This window comes from Schistocerca piceifrons, chromosome X (genome assembly GCF_021461385.2).
Source record: "Schistocerca piceifrons isolate TAMUIC-IGC-003096 chromosome X, iqSchPice1.1, whole genome shotgun sequence".
Lineage (NCBI taxonomy): Eukaryota > Metazoa > Arthropoda > Insecta > Orthoptera > Acrididae > Schistocerca > Schistocerca piceifrons.
The window spans coordinates 862,717,841-862,742,882 of NC_060149.1; the positions used below are offsets into that span (position 1 = coordinate 862,717,841).

Sequence of the window (25,042 nt, forward strand, 5' to 3'; positions counted from 1 at the left end):
CCTGTTGCCACTACAACTACTGTAGCTTCTTATCAGTGCTGTGTGTGTGTGACAAAATTTTTTCTCTTAAAAATAATTTGTATCGCCACCAAAGAAATATTCATGGTTTGCAGGAAGGGGGGGTTGTTCTTCAAGTGTACATTGTGCCCATTTCAAAGTAGTTCAAAACGGGGTTGGATAGATCATTTACAAACTGCTCATCAAATTCAACTTAATTCCGAAGATCTGCAGTTCTCAAATGAAGACGAGTTTTTGCAGTGGAAAGAAGACACTGAACGCACGACACATTCAAAGTTTATTAAAACGCATGGGTCTACTAGCTCTACACATTATTATGGCTGCCATCGGTCAGGTAACTATCTCCAAAGATAAAGGCACAAGACGTCTTAAATTGACAGGCAGCAACAAAATGAATGGAAAGTGCCCTGCAGAGATGAAAGTAACTGTACACGAAGGTGGAACATACCAAGTACATTTTGTGTCTACCCACATTGGTCACAAACAAGATTTAACGCACCTGAGTCAAAAAGACCGGGAAACCATAGCAACAGATATTGCAATGGGACTTCCGTATGACAAAGTTCTAGATAACGTACGGACAAGTTTGCAGGATTCGGACTTGCAGAGAATCCGTCTGACTACCAAGCAAGACTTATATAACATTGCAGCAAGCTATAACATCTCCAAGTCGGTCAGACATAAAAATGATGCAATCAGTGTCGAAGCTTGGGTAAAAGAAATGAACGAAAGTGAGAATCCGTCTGTGTTATTCTATAAACCACAAGACTCGACTAGTGAACATCGAGAACTGAGGAGTGAGGATTTTGTATTAGTGATAATGAACAGAGCACAACGCGAAATGTTATCAAAATATGGAGAAGACTGTATCTGTATTGATGGAACCCATGGGCTTAACGGGTATGATTTCGAAATGACCACTCTCTTAGTACTGGATGATCTCAGGCAAGCATTCCCATGTGCATTTCTAATTTCGAACAGGAAGGACACCGATGTTTTAAGTATATTTTTGCAGTACGTAAAATCACAGGTTGGACCAATTTGCCCCAATGTATTCATGTCTGATTTGGCAGAGTCACACAGTATTGCATGGAACAGGACAATGGGTGCTCCTAAGATGATACACTATTGTACCTGGCATGTGGACAGAGCATGGAAAACTAATGTCAAGCGGAAAATTTCAGATCTGGATAAAAGAAATGAGGTGTATTGGCTCATTAAATCAGTGTCAATGCTGAGAAATGTAAGTATGTTTCAGGAATCACTGCAAAAAGCACTGCAGAAGCTCAGTGGTGACCCTGACACATCAGAATTTGCTTCATACTTCAAGACACACTATGAGGGAAATGTGGAGTGTTGGGCCTACTGTCACAGAATGTATGCCGGTCTCAATACCAACATGCATGTGGAGAGTATGCATAGGACGTTAAAGGAAATACATGGTAATGCAAGACAGGTAAAACGACTGGACAAAGGCATATCTACACTAATGTCCCTAGTTACAGCCAAGATGTTTGACTGGCTTATAGCAAATGTAAAAGGGAAGGTTACAAGCAAAGTTTAAGACATTCGTAATAAACACAAAACTAGTTTGTTAATGGACAAGGACCTCATCACTGAGGTAGATGGTGGTTGGGAAGTGCCATCCACATCATCTTCAGAGGTGTACATTGTTAAAGATAACAGAGTCAACTGTGATTGCAAATTAAAATGTAGTGATTGCAATGTGTGCATACATAGGTATTACTGTACATGTATGAATTACAGTATTAGATTCAATATGTGTAAGCACATTCACACTGTTTGCCGAGATGACAGTGTCGGTGAAAATCTCCTGCAAAGTCCAGAGGTACTGGGTACTGATGTTGATGCCACCAGTGAGAGAGCAGCAATATTAGCTGAAGCAAGCACAAAATATGTTTCAAAAACACCAAAATCATTGTTAGAAGGGAGACAGAAGCTTCTTTCAGTGTTTTCCAATATTGTCAGTGGAATGACAGACTGAACTGCAGTTGGCCAAAAAACACTAAGCGTAGTCCATCATCTCTTGCTAGTGGTGAAACACCAGCAGTGTCTAAGCGATCACGAGCTCAATTCAACGCACAAGAGTAAGACACCAAACCGTTATCCTTCCTGGCCACACCATGGGAGGAATAGATACATTTGTGTGTTGAACCTTGGCAGAGTAAAATGTAATTCATGGTTAATATACAAATTTGTGTTCAGTACCTGTCAACTTGGTGTGAATTATAATTTGAAATTTATTTGCAGAGCTCAACATGAATCATGATGTTCCTGTGGAGCAGTCTTGCCGTGCCAGATGTACAGCACAGCAAAACAGGTAAAACTTTATGGGATCCATCATTCTAAATGTGTGTGGTACTACTATAATGTCCTCACACCAAATAAACATGTTACATTAAGTACAATTTAGAATTTTGCTGTTCAGTAGCAATGCAGTGTGTTTGGAATCTGATATAATAGTTACTTGCAGAACAGTATATGTATATACTATCTTTCAGTACCTATCAATGTTGCCTCAATTGTGATATGAAATTTATTTGCAGGGCTTGACACCGAAAATCACTTGCATGTTGTAGAACAACCACACAGTATGTTATGGCAATCAGGTATTCATCATGGTGCATCAGGTGTGTGTAAAGTAAATTTAATGGAGATAACATATCTGAGTATGATGATAATCTGAATTCATATTAATGTATATTGATATCTTTAAATTCTATTTTACTGTGTCTGCATTATAATATAAAATTAATTTACAGAGCTGGACATGAAGCACATTGTTGCTGTGCAGCATGGTTATGCCGTACCAATTGTGCAGCACAGCACAACAGGTAACAATCGGACCCATTATTCCGAATGTATCTCATACTGCTCTAATGTCCTCATATCAGCTAAGGGTGTCAGATTAAGTAATATTCACAATGTTGCTGTTCAGTAGTTTGGATTCTGATTTAAAAGTTACTTGCAGTGGAATATATGCCACCTTTTAGACCTATCAATTTTGTCTGTATAATAACACAAAAAGTATTCAGCAGAAGTAAATATTCCAGCAATTCCAACTTAGTCAGAAGCAATATGTGCAACTCGGATTTGCCACATGCAGATGAATGCTCACTTGAGAAGAAAACAATGACAAAATATTAAGGTTACTGCATGCCAATATTTGTTGTTTAAGAAATCAACTGTTAGTATTACAACATTTTTGTAACGTTTACCCTTGAGTAACAAGGTGGGATAAAAAATTACCCCAATTGATATAATTTTTTATCCCTTGTTGGTACCACTGGCTTCTCTGACGGGAGTCATTGTTTACCTTTCCAGACAATCGAGTGTATGGTCAACATGAATCATGACGCACATGCGGCCGCACATATGCGTCTATTTGTTGACCATACACTCCATCTCCCCCCTGGTCCCAAGGTCGCCATGGCGCCTGTGGCTGTGGTGCTGAGATAGTTGGCTTTTAAAGCCGACTATCTGAGCAAGCACCCACGCCAGCAAAAGGTTGGCGGCAGAAAGAAATCGCGTGTAATCGGTCACGGCCATTTGCGCCATGCACTATATAAAGGGGTATGTTAGGGTCTTAGTAACCATGCCTTATGACAACTTGCTGGACACTTCGTCTACCTCTGACCTCGCCAAAGCTGCACTTAGTGAATTTTTCGTAAGTGCACTACGAAATGGTTTCTACTTCGTACAAATTGAGCAGATTAATAATAATAGGACACCTGGACAATGCTCTCCATTCAATTGACTTAAATATTCCGGATCTGTTGAAAGAGGATATTATTTTACATTTTAGAAACTAAAAAAAATCTGTTATATTCTTTCATGTTATCGTTTATCACCAGATTATATTTTTCACAACTCAGAAAATGTACCTATGTTGCGAGAAATTTTAACAGAAGCTTCTATGTTTGGAAGAAAGTTTCGTAATTCAGAAAGGAAACCTTGGAATGAATTGTGTGTATTAGCAATCAGTGATATGGAGCCTTTCAATTTCTTTAACAGTGTTTTCAAAATAAGTGTGCAGTATTATTGTATTAAGATCAATAATTCATACTTTAAGAGCTCAAGATGGAGAATAAATATTTGTGAGTGGTGTGTAAATGAAATTCTTTCTGTACGACCCAGAGATCTAATTTATAAAATGTTCTGTGTCAACAACATATCACTAGTTGTTAATCCGTTGGAAGTTGTGGAAGGTGTATTTGCATCACCCATTGCAACTAAATATAATTATTGGTGCTCATTTTGTGCAAACACCCCACTATTTCGTAGTGTACGTTGTGGAGGTTGTCTAGGTGCAGTTTCCGATTCTGATGGAGATGATGAGTTAATGTTTGCAGAATTCTGAAAATGGAACACATCGTGGAACGGATTACCTTGATGTGGACGATGCTGGAAGCCGAAGTGAAGAAACCATCCATGAAGCTCCTCACATACCTGGTAACGAGTATCCTATCTTCACTGGGAGAAGACGCTGGAGCTTTGTTAATGTGCTTGAATATAACCATGAACTGTTCGACAAAATACTAACTGACTTCCTATTTATGTTCCCATGGTTTACAGGATTTATTAAATTATGTGAGGTCTCTACCAGGTGGTACTACAGTGACGTCATTGTCACAGAAAGACCGGGAGATGCTGACATCTTGCATAGCAAACTTACTGAGTTCTCACAGAGATATCCTGAAGAAATGCTCTTCTGGAGAGAAGATGGAGACCACTTCCACGTCATTCATGACTGTGTCTATTCCTCAAGGAGATGCAGATGTTGGTTCCGAAATGATGCATTTATTTCCTCCAGAATTAAGAAGCTCCACAGATGGAAAAGAGCAATTGCAGCAATGTCAGATATCGACTGGGTCAATGTACTGTTATACCTCTCTGTGCAAAAGGGGTATGGCCGTGGACAAATTTGGATTAGAGGAGCCATTAAAAGACTACCTTATCCAGCTGAAATTGTACAATGGGAAAGTTGCCTCTCAGGATACCAAACAATACTGGAAGGGGAAAGTAGTCGATCTGATGGTGACAGCGAACAGAGGCACGCAAATAATGCACCATGTAAACAGTCTCATTCGAGATGCAAACAGATCATTACAGGAAAAGGGTGCAACCCGACAACAATCGCGCGCCAGGTTCTTTCCGTACTAATTCAGTACAATTGTATACCACCTGAGAACATTACAAACGTGCTTCCTATTGATCGTGGTTACTTCATGAATTTTATTGATCCTAAATTTAATTGATTTTTCGATATGGGATTAGTTATACAAGAAAACCATTAATGATTTAGATCCTAGGGGAATTTAATCACTTTTATGTTCTGGTTCACAGGATAGTATATTTTATGCTACCTCTAACAATGTATGGGAATATTATTACACTTTGGGCGATTCTTTAACCTGGTTAAACAAAATTCTATTATTCCAATGTGAAAATGACAATAATAAAGCTACAGAATTTTTGTTAAATTTAGTTTCATGGTTCAATAAGAATGGATTGTATTATTGGGATAATGATAATTATGTACAGTCAAAAAAGTTAAACACTTTGTGTATTGCGGGTCCTCCAAATAGCGGTAAAAATTGGTTCTTTGGTTGCTTTGTACTTTTAGTTCTTAATGTTGGTCATATAGATAGATGTAATAAAACAAATCAATTCGCAATGCAAGAAGCTGTTAATAGAAGATTAATTGTTGGCAATGAAATTAGTATTGAAGAAGGAGCCTTAGAAGAAAAAGTGTGCAAGGGAATTTCATGCAACAGAGTGAAGTATACAGGCGATGCAATTTCCAGGATTTTCCATGCTCCTTTAACAGGTAAAGTGTGAAATTTTGTGTTTGGGGTGAAAAAAATAAAAATCCCCCAACCTTGTTATTTACATTACATTTTTTGCTTATAAAATAGGTGGTACTTTCTTTTGCACGCATAGAAAATGTCTTCTCATGAACTGTTAAGAACTCCAGAGCAAATAATGAGACGACCAGGAGGATGAAGAATTCAATGTACAGCCATTTGAGGTTGATTCATCAGACGAAGGATAGCCAAGTAAGGAAAATTTTATATGGCAGAAATAGGTGTTGTTGACACACACATCCCTTCCACAATAAAGTGTCTAGAGAGCCAGCAAAGAATATAGTGGTACATGCAGTTGGTGCACTAGGCAAGGCAATAAATGAAACGTCTCCCCTGAAATTATTTGAACTGTTGTTTAGTAGTGACATTGTTTCACTAATAGTTACATACACAAACCAAAAAATTGCCAATTTAAGGGAAAAATTCACATCACTGCAATGGTATATTGGAGATACCAACCAAAACTAAATAAAAGCTTTATTTGGTATTTTTTTATGAGTGGAGCTCTAAAAACTGCGCATCTGAATTGTACTGATGCATGGTCTTTAGTATACGGGTCCCCATTTTTCCGAGGAGTTATGACGAAAAACCAATTCGAGTTTTTGATCAATAATATAAGATTTGATGACCAACATACCAGATTGCAAAGAAGAACGACAGACAAGTTCGCTGCATTTCGTGATTTATGGTGTGTGTGTGTCAAACAGTCAGCAATTGTACACTCCCTCTGCCCTCCTAACCACTGATGATACACTCTTAAGCTTTCGAGGCAGATGCCCATTCAAAATGTATCTGCGAAGCAAGCCGGACAAATATGGGTTAAAGATTATTTCATTATGTGATGCGAAGACATTTTTATGCAGGAATTCCATATGTGGGGAAAGATACTAGCGACAAATGTGTTTCAGTTCCTACATATTATGTGATGAAATTATGTGAACCTGTATATGGAACTAACCGGAACATTACAATGGACAACTGGTTTAATTCTTGTGAAGTAGCCAACAAGCTGGCTGACAAAAAGTTGACAACAGTTGGCACCTTACGCAAGAATAAACCAGAAATAAACCAAGAATAGGCCAGTTTCTTCATCTGTATTCATTTACAGGAGAGAAAAAATGTTGGAGTCACATTCCAAAGAAAAATGAAAACATTCTTTTGTCAACGATGCATGAGACAGGTGAAATAGATGAGAAGACAAAGAAATCGAACATGGTACTTTTCTACAATGATAAAGTGGGAGTCTATGTATTTGATTTACTATGCCACAACAAGACCACAGCACAAAAACCAGGCACTGGGCAATGCGATACATGTATGGGCTTTTAGATGCATCAGGAATAAATGCCTATGTCTTGTATAAGGATAATGGCGGCACAAACAGCCGAAGCAATTTTCTCTAATCACTGGCATTCGGGCTGGTTGAAGAAGAAATTAAGGACAGAATCACGAGAAAAAAAATTTACCCAAAGAGCTTCGCATAACCATGGAACAGATTGACACATTTTGGGAGAGAGATTCCCAGATCAGCAGCACAACCTGAAACGATCTCAAAAAAAGAAAGTGGGCGATGCTTTCTTTGCAGTCGAAAAGACCGGAAAGGTTCCTTTGAATGCTGTGTGTGTTCGAAACCAGTGTGCAAGGACCATCGGAAAAATATTTGTCGAAGTTGCCATAACAGCTTAGTTTGAAAATGTTTGGTATATTCAAAATATCATCAAATTTTGAAAATAATTTCTAAAATCTGTGTTTCCTTTCGCACGAAGAACTATTTTTTCGTAGTAGTTAGCTTTATACTTTTTACCAATTTACATGTTATTTCCTTCAATGATTCTTATGCCTTTTGATTTATTCTATTGTGTTTTGCAATGTCATAACACAAAGGGTAACTGAATGCAATAGATTAAGTGCAGTGTCATATTTCTGTATACGACAACCATGATACAATAAAATGCATTGATATTATAGTTATGATTTGCTTTGTCATATTATAAAACATAACTATACTTTGTAATAAATGTTTCATATTGTGTGATTATTACTTTATGTTACTCCAGAACCTCTTGTGAAATAAATAATTCAGAAAAACGTGGGGTAAATTTTAACCCCACCTTGTTATTTATGTCTTGAGATTAACACCTTGTTACTCTAGGGTTAAGGATGTAGATGTGATGTGTGTGTCAGAACATTGGCTAACAGAAAATCAAGTTGACAGTTTTGTTCCTCAAGGATATGTTTTAGCTGACAATGTGCAGGAAAACCAGAAAAAATGGGGGTGCTGGAATTTATTCAAGAATGGCCAACAATTTTCAAAGTTACATATAACACCACATTGTTCAGAAGTAAATGCTGAGTTTAGCTGTATAAGACTGACTCAAAAAAACATAATTGTTAGCCTGTATAGGTCTCCAAATGGAGACAAATCTTTTCTTTGAACAGTTTGAACTAGTAGGCATGAAATTTTTAAGTTTAAAACAAATACTTATTTGTGGTGATTTTGATATCGAAATGGGAAATTCAAGGCTCCAAAACATTTTTTAATATACTAAAATCTTTAAACTTTCACTGCACGAACATGTGTCTTACTTGTAATGATGCATGCCTAGAAAATATTATTGTTAATTTGCATAGAGAGGAATATGTGGTTAGCTTGGCTGATGGTATTTTTGCAGATCATGATCCATTGCTTTTAACACTTTACCATAATAAACCGTCTTATTCCAATGAATTTAATGTGGCATGGGTAAGAGGTCAGAGAGAGGAGCACATTTGTTATTTACTAACAAGTTAAAGGACGCAAACTGGGACTCTGTTCATGAGTGTAATCCAGGAAAAACAGGAGTTGAAAATGATTTTGAAGCTTTCTTTAAAAAATGTAGACATATGGTACTCCTGTTCCCCATTAATGGAAGTTAGGGCCTCAGTTAAATGTAAAAATACAAAAATAAACTGGTATACAAAAGAACTGGCAGAAATTAGATATAATATGCTCATACTGTATGTAACACATAAAAGCAAGGACAATCAAGGGTCTGAGCAGAGGGATATGGTCTACAATGCTCACCTTAGAAATAAAAAGTATTACAAAGCTAAGCTCAGAGAAGCCAAAAAAAGCAGCTAGTGAAAGGTATATAGAAGGTGCTCAAAATGAGTGGAAGGCAGCATGGGAAGTTATTAGACAAGATAATTCTTCCAACCAAGTATGTCAAACTCTTGCTTGATCCAGGAGAACTGAGTGACTACTTTGTCACATCAGTCCGACAACTCAGACAAAATCAAGGCCACAGACACATCTGCAAGGGATCTGCTTGGTCCCCGGCTGCCTGAAGGACTTGTTTTACTGGAACAATATCACACATGATGAAATTTGTAAAATTGCTGCTAAATTATTGAATTCCAAATGTATGGACTGCTACTGGATGTCCAATTATGTTGTTAAAAGAACAGTCCACCTCATAAGCAAGTCACTAAGCTTTATTTTTTTAACAGATGTTTAGAGAATGGAGTTTTCCAGATTTGCTAAAAATCTCAAAAATTATACCCGTATTCAAAAAGGGTGGTAACTCCCCAGAACTACCGAGCAGTATCTATTGTGCCAATATTTTCAAAAATAATTGAATCACTCATGCACTTTCAATTAAGCAATTAGTTTCAAAAGCATGATCTGCTTTGCAACAATCAACAGGGATTTAGACCAGGTAAAAACACCACTGCAGCTGTTCTGGAAATTGTTTATCAGACTAACAGCTTTTGAAAATAAGAAGATGGTGGCACTTGTATTATGTGATCTAAGTAAAGGTTTTGATTGCATTCCTTTAAACATGTTAGTAACAAAACTGGAGTATTATGGTGTACAAAAATCTACATTAGCAATAATTTCTTCCTATTTGACCAACAGAAGACAGTTTGTCTCAATTAGAAATAAGCATTCCCCTTAGAAGAAATTTGTACAGGTATGCCACAGGACTCTGTCCTGGGCCCCTTTTTCATTGTGGCTATCAATGACCTGCCCCATTCTGCATCAGTCTGTAATCTGCTATGCAGATGATAGAACTCTGCTTACTTCACACCATGCCACCCCAACCCTTGATAAGATTACACAAGAAATTCTTGACTCTGCAGTAAATTGGTTTGTAGCCAATAAACTTGTGTGTAATCCAGACAAAACTCAAAAGCTTATGTTACGATTATCTAAGAACATAGAAAATAGAAGTGTGAAGCTCTTGGGAAGAGCATATAAGCCAAATCTGCAAAAAATCTTAAGCGTGACCTACCTCATGTGGAAACAAAGATATAGTCAATAATAATTATCTCCATATAGCAAATGGCCTACTAATATGGGGACATTCTCCCCATATCACTAACATCTTAAAAGTACAAAGGAAAAAAATTGTTCGTATAATGTGCAACGCTGGTCCTGTAGAACACTGGCACCTTCTTTTTACCAGGCTTAGGATACTAACAGTGGTGAATCTGTATGTCTATGAGGCTGCACTCTGTCAGGAATAACATTAAAGAATGTATTGTCAGGGAAACAATTCACAAACATGATACTAGAAATAAGGCAAACATTGACATTCCAAGGCACAGGCTAGCAATAACAGTTAACTCCCATGAAGTAAATAACCTCAAAATTTTTAACAAATTTCCTCTTGCCGCTCAATCCTTGCCTATAAAAGTTCAAAATAAAATTATATGACTCGCTAACAAAAAACCCATGTTATCATATAAAAGAGTTCTACGATATTGACAATATTGATATTAACTATTAAGATTATAGGTGTACATAAGATATTTAATTTTTTAAATGTAAGATTATCAATATTTGTATCTTACTATCACTGTAAAAGCCTATTCTACTGTATGTGGTCAATGGCAATAAAGAATCTGAACTTTCAACTGGTAGCAGGGAAGGGGGGGGGGGGGAATGGCCTATGCAGATCGGCGAATATTTTGTTGTTCTGCACTTGACATCAGCATAGGAGCACGTTGTGTCAAGGCACTAAAAGTGCTTTTTTCATAGTGTTGTTTTGTTTTAGTCTGTGGTGTTGTTTTGTAAAAGTTTTGCTTTAAAATGCCTGGGTGTGCTGTAAGAGGGTGTCTGTCGTACAGCTGAAAGACAAAAGGCTCTGATATAATTTATCATTTGTGGTATCAGCCTTAGCAATTTTTGGTCCTATTTGAAGCACCAAATTTTCAACGTCGTCACTGCTTGCCTTTCTCAAGAAGTTCTTTAAACTCCCATCTGCCCTCAATTCTCCTGACAGTGGATCCACATCATCCTTGTTTAGATCTTCTAATAGTGCATTGCACCTAGCTCTTGCTCATAGCGACAGTTTGATTCAGTATCTTCTGGGTGCTCTTTGAGTAGCAAAAATAATAACAAGTATTTGCTGCACTAACTACATTCTCTAATCTCCCCATCTTCAATCCGCACTGAACACTACCAATGAAGCTCCTTTTAAAATGTACAAAAATGTTTAGAACTTTTTTGTTTCAAACCAAAATGTCTGAAACAAAATTGTTGCTAGCAAAGCTAATAGTTGCAAACTGCATTGTAAACGTGCCTTTAGTGGCCAAATGCGCAACACGTCGTTAAGTTCTCTACACCAGTGACATATTTTGTGCTGTGCCAATATTTTTGAAAGGTATGAGTTTTCTATTTGTTTCTTTGCAATGCATAATGCCTTATTTAAAGATATGACATTGTGCATGAAAAACTTGCAATGAGTTCCATTTGGCTTATTTTGTGTTATGACGCTATTTCAGAAAAGAATCACTTTCATTACGGTACTATATTGTTTCAATATGTTGTTACAAACAACAGTAATTCATTTCTTAACCATCGGTTTTAGAATCATGTGCTGTTAGGACACTTGCATTAAGTTGTCGTCATCAATATTAACTTTTTTTTTAATTATCTATGTCTATGCCATTGTTGTAATAACTTACCGTAACTTAATATTTGATGACCATCAAATGGGCTTGAACAATTATTGAGATGGTTTATTCGATCGTATAATTTTATTACCAGTCCGAGAATCATGCAACCAGACAGTCGAGGAAGAAAACTGGTGCTAATGGCTCACAAGAAACAAGTAGGAAATGTGGAGGAATGGCACATAAAATATACCTCATTAGCTCCTTCTGCAGATCTGAATACCAATTCTGTGTCTAGTGAAGAACTTTCACAAGAAAGAGACGTCATTAATTACTTCGTGTACACTATGTACGGTTGAGCCAGATAGTAGGAGAGCCTATATTTTCTTTGAAAAGGTTTATTTCATTTTCTTGTTACTGTCAAGCATTAGCCAGTAGCGTAAGATGCCTGTAATTTTCTGATCCCATTGCCTGGCAGCAGCAAGTAAGCACTGAGGTGGGCATTCTTGATCACGTGCCTCCCTCATGTGCTGACAAGATAACGCCGCTTAGGCGAAGCTGACCAGGCCACGCTTCGGAACTTTCCATGCCACCCCCACAGTTTTCTCAGCTCCTGGCCAATCAGAGCGGAGGAAATCACGTGGCCATGCTGGAGGTACCCTGCCGCCTGTTGGCCGAAAATGTTGTCTCTGTCATGTCCCGGTGGCTATCATCATCATCATCATCATCATCATCATCATATCTTCCCGGTGCTGTGGCGCCGAGGACTTTGTTTCTGTAGCTGCCACGCCATTCGGTCTTGTCCGAATAGCCACTGCTTTTGTTTCACTTCGCCTAAGTTTGCTGCGAACTATGTTTCGCCCATCACTTTGTCTTGGTTCACCCTCGCCTCCCCAGGCCTGACTCATGTTGCCTATTTGAATTCACATCTGTTGGAGGGAGGGGCGGAGGGAGGGGTGTTGCTCCTGAGGTATGTGGTGCAGGAGCAACAAGGAGGGAAAAGCCCACCACCATCAAGGGGGCAAGTGTAGTCTTCCGGCTCTGAGAGGTGACCTGGGTTGGTGGAGCTGATGGTGCCAGAACTGTTGTAGCAGCGGCGTAAGATGTCATACGCAAAGGATGTAGGCGTTCAAATTTTCTCTTAGCCTCAGTGTAGGTCAGCCGGTCGAGAGTCTTTTACTCCATGATTTTTCTTTCATTCTGGAGAATCCTGCAATCAGGCGAGCAAGGCGAATGGTGCTCTCTGCAGTTGACACAGATGGGAGGCGGAGCACATGGAGTATTGGGATGTGATGAGCACCTGTAATCTCGGCATGTGAGCTGGAAGTACAGCGGGAAGACATATGGCCGAACTTCCAGCACTTAAAGCACATCGGGTGAGGGATATAGGGCTTCACATCACACCGGTAGACCGACACCTTGATCTTCTCGGGCAATGTATCTCCCTCGAAGGCCAAGATGAAGGCACCAGTGGCAACCTGATTATCCTTCAGATCCCGGTGGACACGCTGGACGAAATGTACACCTCGCCGCTCTAAATTGGTCCGCAGCTCAGCGTCAAACTGCAAAAGAAGGTCTCTGTGAAATATGATACCCTTGACCATATTTAAGCTCTTATGGGGCGTGATGGTTAAAGAAACATCCCCCAACTTGTCACAAGCGAGTAACTCCCGGGACTGGGCAGAGAATGCTATTTTGATCAAGACTGACCCAGATCTCATTTTGGACAAGCCCTCCACCTCGCTTAACTTGTCCTCCAAATGCTCAACAAAAAAACTGAGGCTTCATCGTCCTGAAAGATTCACCCATCAGCTCTCGAACATACAAGGTACCAGGGCGAATAAGATCCGCTGTCATCCTTAGCCTGACATTCCTCCCATGGTGTGGCCAGGAAGGAGAACGGTTTGGTGTCTTACTCTTGTGCGTTGAATTGAGCTCGTGATCGCTTAGACACTGCTGGTGTTTCACCACTAGCAAGAGATGATGGACTACGCTTTGAGTGTGATCCACCCTGATGCCACCCACTCTGACCAGGGGTCCTCCCCACGGGTGCCACCCAGCCGCAGCAAAAGCCACCTGCCAGAATGGCCATTCCCGGGAGTCCAAATGGGCATCTACCCCTTGGCATACGTGGGGATTTAACAGCGCAGGCATCAGCAGAGCGACCCGTGTGTAATCAGGGGGCTACAACGGACTGGCTACTGGGATGGATATAAAGTGAAAAAACGTCTATGGTCATCATTAACACAGAAATCGACACTGCATAGTGCATGGTGGGAAATGCACCCAGGAAGGTGTCCTCACCCAAGAGATGGAGAATGAGTGGGACTGAAATGCGACGATAAGAAAGTGGACTAGAGATCTCAATGCACAATGGACATAATGCACCATGTAAGGCACCCTTCCCCAATTGGCTCACTCTTCAGGAAAATTTTGAAGAATGGAGGTCAAACCCTACAGGGGACCATCACATTGAGGCTGAAACGTGTGGAACTCCTTTTAGTCGCCTTGTACTACAGGCAGGAATATCTCGGGCCTATTCTAACCCCTGGACCCGCAAGGGGCAGGAGGAGAAGGATTATGTTTTATTGACATATGACCCAAATGAGCCCTGGAGGACTCAATCATATACTCACCTACTTTCAGGAAAAGGAAACAAAATGGGCCTGGTTCACAGAGGTGGAGAAAGATCTTAAAGAAGTGGGAACCACCCATGACGACATCTTTGAGCATGTCCCACTAAAGGAGAAACTTATGGCGTGGCAGGGTTTCCATGAAAAGCCAAAACTAAAAACAGGGAAGGCTTGGACCCAGGAGAGGAAGGATCAAGACCGAGAACAAATGCGGAAGCACAGGGCAATCATCAGAACACGTAAAGCAAGACAGTTGAAATAACGTGGTCCAAAGATAGCCTATACAAAATAAACGAATGAATGCCTATTTCCGTCTGAATGATCAGGAAGTCTGAGTGTGCAAATTGCTTTTGAAGAACACAAATATAGACGATTGCCCTATTAGACGGTATAGAAAAAACGAAACAAGCTGGCATATTTTCTGCTCTAAGAGGATCGCCGACGAAAACATGGTAAACAAAGGAAAGTCTATGAAGATTGAAAGGCGTTAAAATTTTTATCGATATAATTCCAAACATCGGAAGTCATTATACTTGTACCAACACCAGTAAATATTTGAAGTAGGGTGCATAGATTCCGAGTAATAGGCAAAAACATGAAAAAAGTGCTGAAATTTCTTGGTTTTTTTGGCCACAAAAAGTTGCCCCGAGGCCTTTGGAGGTCGAAAACTTGAATTCAATATATTGGGTCATATGTTTAAAACGGAGACTATACTTTTTACTCAGAAGTTCGGAGAAAGTTCTCTGGTTGGCACGAATAAAGAGTGTCTGGGAATATCCTCCATGTGAGTTGCAGGGTGGGGGTAGTAGCTCAAAATAAAGAATATTCTCCGATTTCGTATGAATAAAACCAAAGAAGTTTCTCACAAGTGGAGAACATCCTCTGTTTTTGAAAGCTTGAAACTTGCATGAAGCATGAAACTTCGAGCTGGGTAAGTTGTGTTAACCCTCAAATGGTACTGTGCAGGTCGGATACGACCCAGCGGTTCAGTTTTCCCCTACATTGCTCAAGCCGCTCAGTGCAGGAAATCGAGCCGGCCAGGAACCCTACTAGCCAATCATGCTCTGCCCATTGTTCTGACTGCAGTTACTGCGTAAGTGACCTTGGCTTGCTACGTGTATTCCGGGTCGTATCCGACCCGACTGTACCAGTAATATTACTAATTTTACTGTGCATCTTTCTCACAGATGTTATACGAACATGGCTTGGAAACAACAGTTACATGCACCTGAGGCAGTTCTAGCTGTGTTATGCTGTCAGGAGAATCCTTCAGACCACGAGGTCGGTGACACTGACCTGGAAGAGTCAGTTTTAGAATCTGACGATAGAAGTCTTCTAAACAGCGATATAGAAGAGGTTTGACTGATCATGTAGGTAAAAAGTACAAGAGAGAAGATGATGGAATAGACAATAGAAATTTTGAGTTAGGTAGGGACGAGCAAACAATCTAGACCAACAAGCCTTTACGTTCAAAATATTCACGAATCCCTTCTTCAAATGTGATTACTCATTTGCTTGGACCTAAAGGGAAGGCGCGAGGGATTACAGATGAAAAAACATTTTCACTTTTTATCACCGATAAAATGATGGGGAAAATTGTTAGTCATACTAATAACGAAATATTACACACACAGCTCAAGTACAGTGACCTCAGCAATTCATTTTTACATCCGAGATACATAACTGAGAAAAGCTTTTATTCATCTCTTGTTTATGAACGGTGTCTTTAAAGATTCTGACTTATGCCAAGATGATATGTTTTCCAAGATGTATGGATCACCGATCTTTTGCTGTGCTATGTCACAAAAACTATTTACATTCCTCCTATAAATTTGAGATTTGATGATAAAGGTATTAGGGAGCCGAGAAAGGCTAAAGATAAATTTGCTGCATTTCGGGAGATATGGGCTACTTTTGTAAGTCACTGTTTGCGGTATTACAGCCCTCAGAGTATTTGATGGCAGATGAAACATCACTGAGTTTCCGCAGTCGACGTCCGTTCAAAATGTGTATACCACCGAAACCTGTTAAGTACGATCTGAAAATAGTTTCACTGAATGATGCCAGAACATTCTAATTCATTTTAGGCATCCCGTATATTGGAAATGAGCAAACAAAGAACAAGGATAATTTATCCATACCAGCTCAGAATGTTCTTAGACTTACAAACTCCGTGACAGGGAGCAATTGCTCGCAATGTGGCAATTGATAACTGGGTCTCTTCATATGAGCTAGCAGAGAAATTGTCTGAGCGAAAACTTACGTTAGTCGGTACACTACGTAAAAATAAGCGTGAGATACCACTATCCATGTTGTCACCGGCCCCAGCTGGAACTGTAAAGTTCGTTTATCAAGACAAAATGTTGTTTTGTTTCACACCTGCAAAGAATAAAAACGTTATCCTAATGTCAACCATGCACCACAATGGAACAATAAGCGATGAATCAAGCAAACCAGAGATTTTTGAATTCTATAACTTAACAGAAGGTTGAGTGGACATGTTGGACAAAATTAGCAAAAGCAAGACTACCAAACGAAAAACCCAAAGGTGGCCATTGAGATACTTCTTCAGAATGTTTGACATCACAGCTGTGAACATTTTTGTATTAATCAAATTTAATACAAACCTAGATTCATCTCCAGTACACGCACAGGCCACATTCCTACAAACTCTTGCGTTGGGTTTGACTACACCCCTGATGGAAAAAAGAATACTCAACCCACGTATTTCGAGAGCTCTTCGTATGACAATTGCCAAGGTGTTAGGAATAGGAAAGGATCAATCGAAGATGATCTAAGTTGTGTGATCCTTCGAAAGACAGAAAGGGAAATGAATGTTGCGTCGAATGCAATTCATGTGTATGTGGTGAGTATAAAAGAGTGTTGTGTGGTTGGTTGGTGTGTGTGTGTGTGTGTGTGTGTGTGTGTGTGTGTGTGTGTGTGTGTGTGTGTGAGAGAGAGAGAGAGAGAGAGAGAGAGAGATATTGATTCTACTGAGGAAACAGATATGCCTTTGTATTTCTGTGAAATTTCATTTTTACTTTATATTATATAGTGTTTTGTGAAACAATTCATGTCTTTTTATTTTGTATAGTTTCTTCAATTTGGTTTTGACGGCCACTAAGAGCTAATGGTTGTCTGTTATGTCTACAAAAATGATTTCTGTCATGAAACTATATTCTTCAATAATAATACTTACTGTGTACTTATATGCACAGTAACCTCATTGAACAGGGGGCGGGTCGGGTCCGGCCCAACCATACCATCTATTTCGTCTCCAATCACTGTACTCTGAGGGTTAATTGTTACCGAGTGTTTTTCATAAAAATGGTGTAATTTATGGTTCTTGACAGGCCAAAAATGATATACATAGTACGAAGGAACACAGAAGAAAGAAACTGTAGACGTTTATACAGATTTAACAGTGAAAACTGTATTTGGCTGGTGAATCACTTTCTTCTCGAAAGTCACAAACGAAGAGGCAGCGCACTTTCCAACAAATGCAAAATGAAAACATTTTTGCACTATTTAGCAGATCCAGGCTTTCAGATTGGTGTAGGAGAAGACTTAAGAATACATCAGACTGTCACTAACATTTTCAAATGTTCTGCAGTAGGTTACAGGAAAGCACCATTGTGGATCTGATTTCCGAGAAACATTAACGAACTAGAAACAGCTGAAGTTACAGGGTGTTTAAAAAATGACCGGTATATTTGAAACGGCAATAAAAACTAAATGAGCAGCGATAGAAATACACCGTTCGTTGCAATATGCTTGGGACAACAGTACATTTTCAGGCGGACAAACTTTCGAAATTACAGTAGTTACAATTTTCAACAACAGATGGCGCTGCAAGTGATGTGAAAGATATAGAAGACAATGCAGTCTGTGGGTGCGCCATTCTGTACATCGTCTTTCTGCTGTAAGCGTGTGCTGTTCACAACGTGCAAGTGTGCTGTGGACAACATGGTTTATTCCTTAGAACAGAGGATTTTTCTGGTGTTGGAATTCCACCGCCTAGAACACAGTGTTGTTGCAACAAGACGAAGTTTTCAACGGAGGTTTAATGTAACCAAAGGACCGAAAAGCGATACAATAAAGGATCTGTTTGAAAAATTTCAACGGACTGGGAACGTGACGGATGAACGTGCTGGAAAGGTAGGGCGACCGCGTACGGCAACCACAGAGGGCAACGCGCAGCTAGTGCAGCAGGTGATCCAACAGCGGCCTCGGGTTTCCGTTCGCCGTGTTGCAGCTGCGGTCCAAATGACGCCAACGTCCACGTATCGTCTCATGCGCCAGAGTTTACACCTCTATCCATACAAAATTCAAACGCGGCAACCCCTCAGCGCCGCTACCATTGCTGCACGAGAGACATTCGCTAACGATATAGTGCACAGGATTGATGACGGCGATATGCATGTGGGCAGCATTTGGTTTACTGACGAATCTTATTTTTACCTGGAGAGCTTCGTCAATACACAGAACTGGCGCATATGGGGAACCGAAAAGCCCCATGTTGCAGTCCCATCGCCCCTGCATCCTCAAAAAGTACTGGTCTGGGCCGCCATTTCTTCCAAAGGAATCATTGGCCCATTTTTCAGATCCGAAACGATTACTGCATCACGCTATCTGGACATTCTTCATGAATTTGTGGCGGTACAAACTGCCTTAGACGACACTGCGAACACCTCGTGGTTTATGCAAGATGGTGCCCAGCCACATCGCAAGGCCAACGTCTTTAATTTCCTGAATGAATATTTTGCTTTGGGCTATCCGAAACATACAGGAGACGGCGTGGATTGGCCTCCCTATTCGCCAGACATGAACCCCTGTGACTTCTTTCTGTGGGGACACTTGAAAGACCAGGTGTACCGCCAGAATCCAGAAACAATTGAACAGCTGAAGCAGTACATCTCATCTGCATGTGAAGCCATTCCGCCAGACACGTTGTCAAAGGTTTCGGGTAATTTCATTTAGAGACTACGCCATATTATTGCTATGCATGGTGGATATGTGGAAAATATCGTACTATAGAGTTTCCCAGACCGCAGCGCCATCTGTTGTTGAAAATTGTAACTACTGTAATTTCGAAAGTTTGTCTGCCTGAAAATGTACTGTTGTCCCAAGCATATTGCAACAAACGGTGTACTTCTATCGCTGCTCGTTTAGTTTTTATTGCCGTTTCAAATATACCGGTCATTTTTGAAACATCCTGTAAGTACCAGTCTAGATGTAAGATGTGCAGTAGGGGCCCTAGACTGCACATCCATATCTATAAAGAAACCTTCAGCACATAGAGACAAATACATTAATCGAAAGGGCTTCTCGTCTATAAATGTGCAGGCGACATGTGATTACAGTGAAATGTTTGTGAGTGTTAATGCTTCATGGCCTGCATCTGTACACGACTCTAGGATATGGAGAAACTAAGATGTGTACCGCAGATTATGAGAGAACCAGTGCAATGCCTTAATTTTAGGAGACTAAGGATATGGCATTGCACCGTGGTTAATGACACCATTTCAAAATCCGGAAACACCTGGTGAGAGTGCTTCACTCTAAGAAAAGGGTGATAATCTAATGGTTCTTTGGACAGGTAAAAAGGCGTTTCGCAATTCTGTAAAATAAAATACAGCTTGCTCAAACAAAAATCCCCAGGGTGAAAATAACTATAATTTTTGCGCAACATAGCAGAACATATAGGGAATGAGGAATATTAGGCACCTAGTGACGATGATGACAATCTTCCAGTACTGGGAGAAGAGGAAGCAGTAAATGTACGTGTACGTGGAACAAATAGAAGATGGGAAATTATTAATGTAATTCGTGAAGTATAGTGTATGGAAGTCTGTCAAAACATTGCATAATAAAACCTAATTGGTGTATTTTTGTAATTAAAATAATTTTTTCTTCTTCAGATACAACGAAATAATATTTTGATGAAAATAAAATACATTGCTCTGATATCACACAATAAAATGCAGTTTAGTGTTCCTTCCTCCTCTCTCATTGAAAATGCAGTTTAGTGTTCCTTCCTCCTCTCTCATTGATTTTACTTCCATCAAAAATTGATTAACCTGTAACAGTTGAAACTGGAACAGAATTTTCGGATACTACAGTAAGTGCACGAACTGTTTGTCCTTTAAAATAGGAACAAGTTAATCCACTTTTCCAAAAATTGTTTGAAGAATATGGGGAAGGTATTTGCCTGGCAACAGTAAATAAGTGCACACATCTTAACATTTCAAATTGGATAATGTTACTCTTACTGTTTCACTGAACAAAAATTTGTACTGAACTATTTCTTTAAGGTGATATGGAATTTCATAAATGAAGAATGTAAACGAACATTCACTTAAACATTGTTATTAAGTAAAAACGGTGACTTACTGTGGTGACGTTACACAATTCTATTGTTCTTCTCTTTCTTGACGCATCAATTCCTGCTGCTTCCCCTTCAGGACATTTAATTGGTACAATGTAGTCCTTGCAGCTCAGAATTAGACAAATTTATCGTCTCATCTGTTTCCATGCTGCGTCGTTGCGACCACACACACACACACACACACACACACACACACACACACACACACACACACACACACACAAATAGTTGTGTGTGTCATGACTCAGTTTCTAATTAGTATATATAGCAAGCAGGTTTACGAAGCAATGTGGGAGGGGTTTGTCCAATTTCATGCATAGTACACTATGCTACTTTTACAGAAAAGTGGTCAAATATCATACAAAATTTACCGAACACATTTTCATTTTAACACGTCAAAAGTAAGCATTTTGCTGATTCACAATTTCAAAACATTAAGCACATAATAAAAAAACAGAAAGAATGGAACTTATCAGGAATTCTGTGGGTAGTTGGGTTGCAATCATCTAAGTCTAAAAAATTCAGAAACATTTGCTCCCAAATTTTTAGTGAGATCTTAATGTTGCCCGTCTTGTTTCATCTGCCTTGGACTTGATGCATGACTTCATATTGCGCAGTTTTTTCATAATCTGCCCTTCTGAAATATCTTTTCCAGAACTAGCCCTGTAATGTTGTTTTATTTCCTTTATACTATCTGCTATCTCCCTTCTTGCATCCCGAGTTTCTAATCTCACTGATAATAGCAGGATAATCTTTTATAATATTCATGAAGGCTAATTCAGAATCTTCAATTTCAGCACAAATAACTTAATAAATTTGGAAATTTTGTGGTAAGGTCTTATGGGACCAAACTGCTGAGGTCATCGGTCCCTAAGCTTACACACTACTTATTGTAACTTAAACTAATTTACGCTAGGGATGACACACACACACACACACACACACACACACACACACACACACACACACACACACACACGAGGGAGGATTCGAACCTCCAACAGAGGAAGCCGCACGGACTGTGACAAGACGCCTCAGACTACTCAGCTACCCCACGCGGCTGTAACATAAGAAAAACTTTTGGGAACACAAACACACACAAATGAAGACAAACTGAGAACCAAAGATGCTGGATTTTAATCTCTTTGCTGAGGTAAGTGGCTCGCGGGCCCCGAGGAATCATGACATTAAGTTGTCTCTCACGCTAGCCAATATTGCTGGTAGTTTTTGAACCACAGGTATTCTTTGAACCAAGCCATTCTTTGCTCTGACACCTTGTATGCTGTGGATGTATGTGTAATGATAAAACATTTTCGTTACGAAAAACTTTATATGCATACATGAGGGATATGCATAATATAGAGCCAAATACGGAATGTACAGTGAAATGCCAACAGGACGACTGCAGTACTTCGTTCACCATTTTGGCGACAGAGAACATGTGCAGGAAAAGCACCTGGTTCCAACAGAGAAAGAAAATGGACTGTAAGCAACTTCGTATAACTGTTTTATGATGTGCAAGAAAAGTAAAATGTCTGGTAAAACTATAGAATTTTGTTCCTGCTGTATTCTGATGCAATGTCACACTGCAAAGTTTCTTCCACTGCATCTATGTGGATTATTTGTGGTAACAGAATATTCTCATAATAATTCGTTTCAGTATTTCAAGTTGCAACCATCTTAATTTTTAGTTGGTCAGAAATTGTGTTGTATCTGCATTCTAACTTTAGTACCACTCGAATATTTGTTTTCAGTAACATGTTCCTGCACACATTAAAACTTTTTAAGGTTCAAAGTTACATCAGTGACCATAGTCAGTATTTTTGGTAGTAAAATAGCTATGAATAGCAGTGACAGAAACCAGATTTGTAAGTAGTGTAATCTGTTTTTGTAATGGATGTTTCAGTCTTTCTGATGTGGAAGTCCAAAGAAGAGAAGACAGCAAGAAGTAGCTTTGTAACACATGGTGGTGCTAAGCCTATGAAACGCGCCACTTAAGACCATTTGATTTGTGTGTCGTAGATATGGGATATTCAAGTCTCAGTCAAAAGGCCAGTGTCAGCTGAAATCGGAAGGCAATAAAATGGGGTATTACAGAAGTGTCCGATTCCACCCATCAGCTTTGACCCATGACATCAATGCGGCGGAAGTGGCTATTCTATGCCTCTCCAATATGGCACCTATGACGTCACTACATACAAACGGCAACAAACATGGAAAAAAACACATTCCACTACACCAACAATTTCTGACACTTCTCTTGACCTATATACATCAACCACAGCTGACTATGTCAAAACACCCACAGCTAAAAATTGGAATCTGACATTTCCCCTGACCACAACTATTAATACCAGAAGACCAACACCTACAACAACAAAAAATAATACCATAACACCTCAGAAATCAAGCTTCCCTACATAAATTATAACACATTCAATGCACCATAAATACACACAACTCAAAAAAGACAGAACTCTTGTCAACCGCATCTTCTCGTGACAAATACTACACTTCACAATCTCAGCGACCAGTCCAAATAAGTGGAGGAATTTAATGACGGACAATGTGTCCTCCCTCCAACTCCAACACAGCACTGTTATATTTCATCATCATTACACTCAGAACAAGCCTACACCCCCCCCCTCACACACACACACACACACACACACACACACACACACACACACACACCACAGGGCACCATCAAACACAACAAGACGTAATCTACAAACACAACCAATTCATAAACTCCGCGCTGCAATGACGTCACACACCGCAACACCCTTACGTCACATGTCTAAGCAGACAGGTGGAGTCATGGAGTCTGACACTTTCATTGACCCCAAGACGGGAGGCCATTGCACTGCTGCCACAGAGGTCAGCCAAGATAAAAGTGGAATTTGTACTGTTGTTTACATCAAAACACATTTTGGCCATGAACGGAATATGGTCCACAACGACCACCACAGTCCACTTCACCCCTCCGCCACCCCACATCGAACCATTCTTTCAGGGTTATTGTGCGGTTTGGCTCCTAGTGGAACCATGCGTTAGACCGCATGGCTAACCAGGCAGGCAATAGAAGTGTTAGTCACAACAACAATATTGATAACGGTCAAAATTAAATATGCAGCTCAAGTCTGGTATTAGTGTTGTTTTGCCAGTGTACATCCTCAAATTTGATGTGGTACATAATATATACCCAAACATATTAGTTCTATCTGGATTCCTTACAAATTTAAAGCAAAAATACAAACACAGTTTATACCAATGGAAGGATAAAATTTCCATATACTTGAATTGAAATGACTGTTTCTGTGGTCCTTTATGAAATATGGTAAGCACTGTGTTAACTGTTGACACAATTTACTGCCCTCCCTCTCAGGATTTGTCCTGGCAGAATTATGTAAACAGTGAAACATTAGGTATAGCTAGTAGTGTTTAATGATGTGTTTCTAGCTTTATTAATTGTAGAAACGTTAAGGTAAAATAGCTGACGACGTGACCTTCCAAAGAATTTTGGATGTGAGACAGTATCAATACTGAAGAGGTAGGAAGACATCACCTTTTAACTTTAAGGTATCTCCATAATATAAACAGGGACTTCAGAATTGATATTCACCAGTTCCACACCAATGACAAGTGTAAGCATCCTTTAAGAACAAATAAAAGAATGTGTTCTAATGAACAAAAATGTGGGTGGTAATATGGACCATTTATCAGACAAAGATGTGATGATTGTGTTAATGATAGATCTGCAGTGTCAAATGCTTCAAAAATTTGGTTCAAAAACTGTGTGTGTAGATTCAACGCATTGTACAAATGCGTGCAAGTTATTAATTACAACACTGTCAGTTATTGATGAGTTTGGAAGTTGCATTCCAGTCGCCTTTTCTATTTCAAATAAAGAAAACACTGCTGTAATGACAATTTTTTACGTGTCTCAAAGAGAAAGCAAGTCTAATAAAACCAACTGTTTTCATGTCAGATGATACACAATGTTTCCAATGTGCATGGCATGTTGACTGTAGCTGGAGAAACAACTTGAGGAAAGTGCATGGTGGCCTACAGAAACAAACCCAGGTACATACAGCCTTACACATGCTGCTGGATGAACCTGACGTAGAAAAGTTCGGTGAGCTGTTAGAATTGTTAGAGAGGGAACTTCAAGAAGATAAAAGCACGAAAGAATTTGGAATGTATTTCTCAAATGCTTACGGAGTCAGGCCTCA

General features: G+C 39.5%; 1 protein-coding gene across 1 annotated transcript; it reads left to right on the forward strand.

Annotated features, from left to right (window-relative positions):
- Positions 1-334: 334 nt before the first annotated feature.
- Positions 335-1,582, forward strand: LOC124722742. The gene has a single exon (XM_047247883.1). It carries the CDS (start codon positions 335-337, stop codon positions 1,580-1,582), a length of 1,248 nt encoding a protein of 415 aa, XP_047103839.1.
- Positions 1,583-25,042: the final 23,460 nt, after the last annotated feature.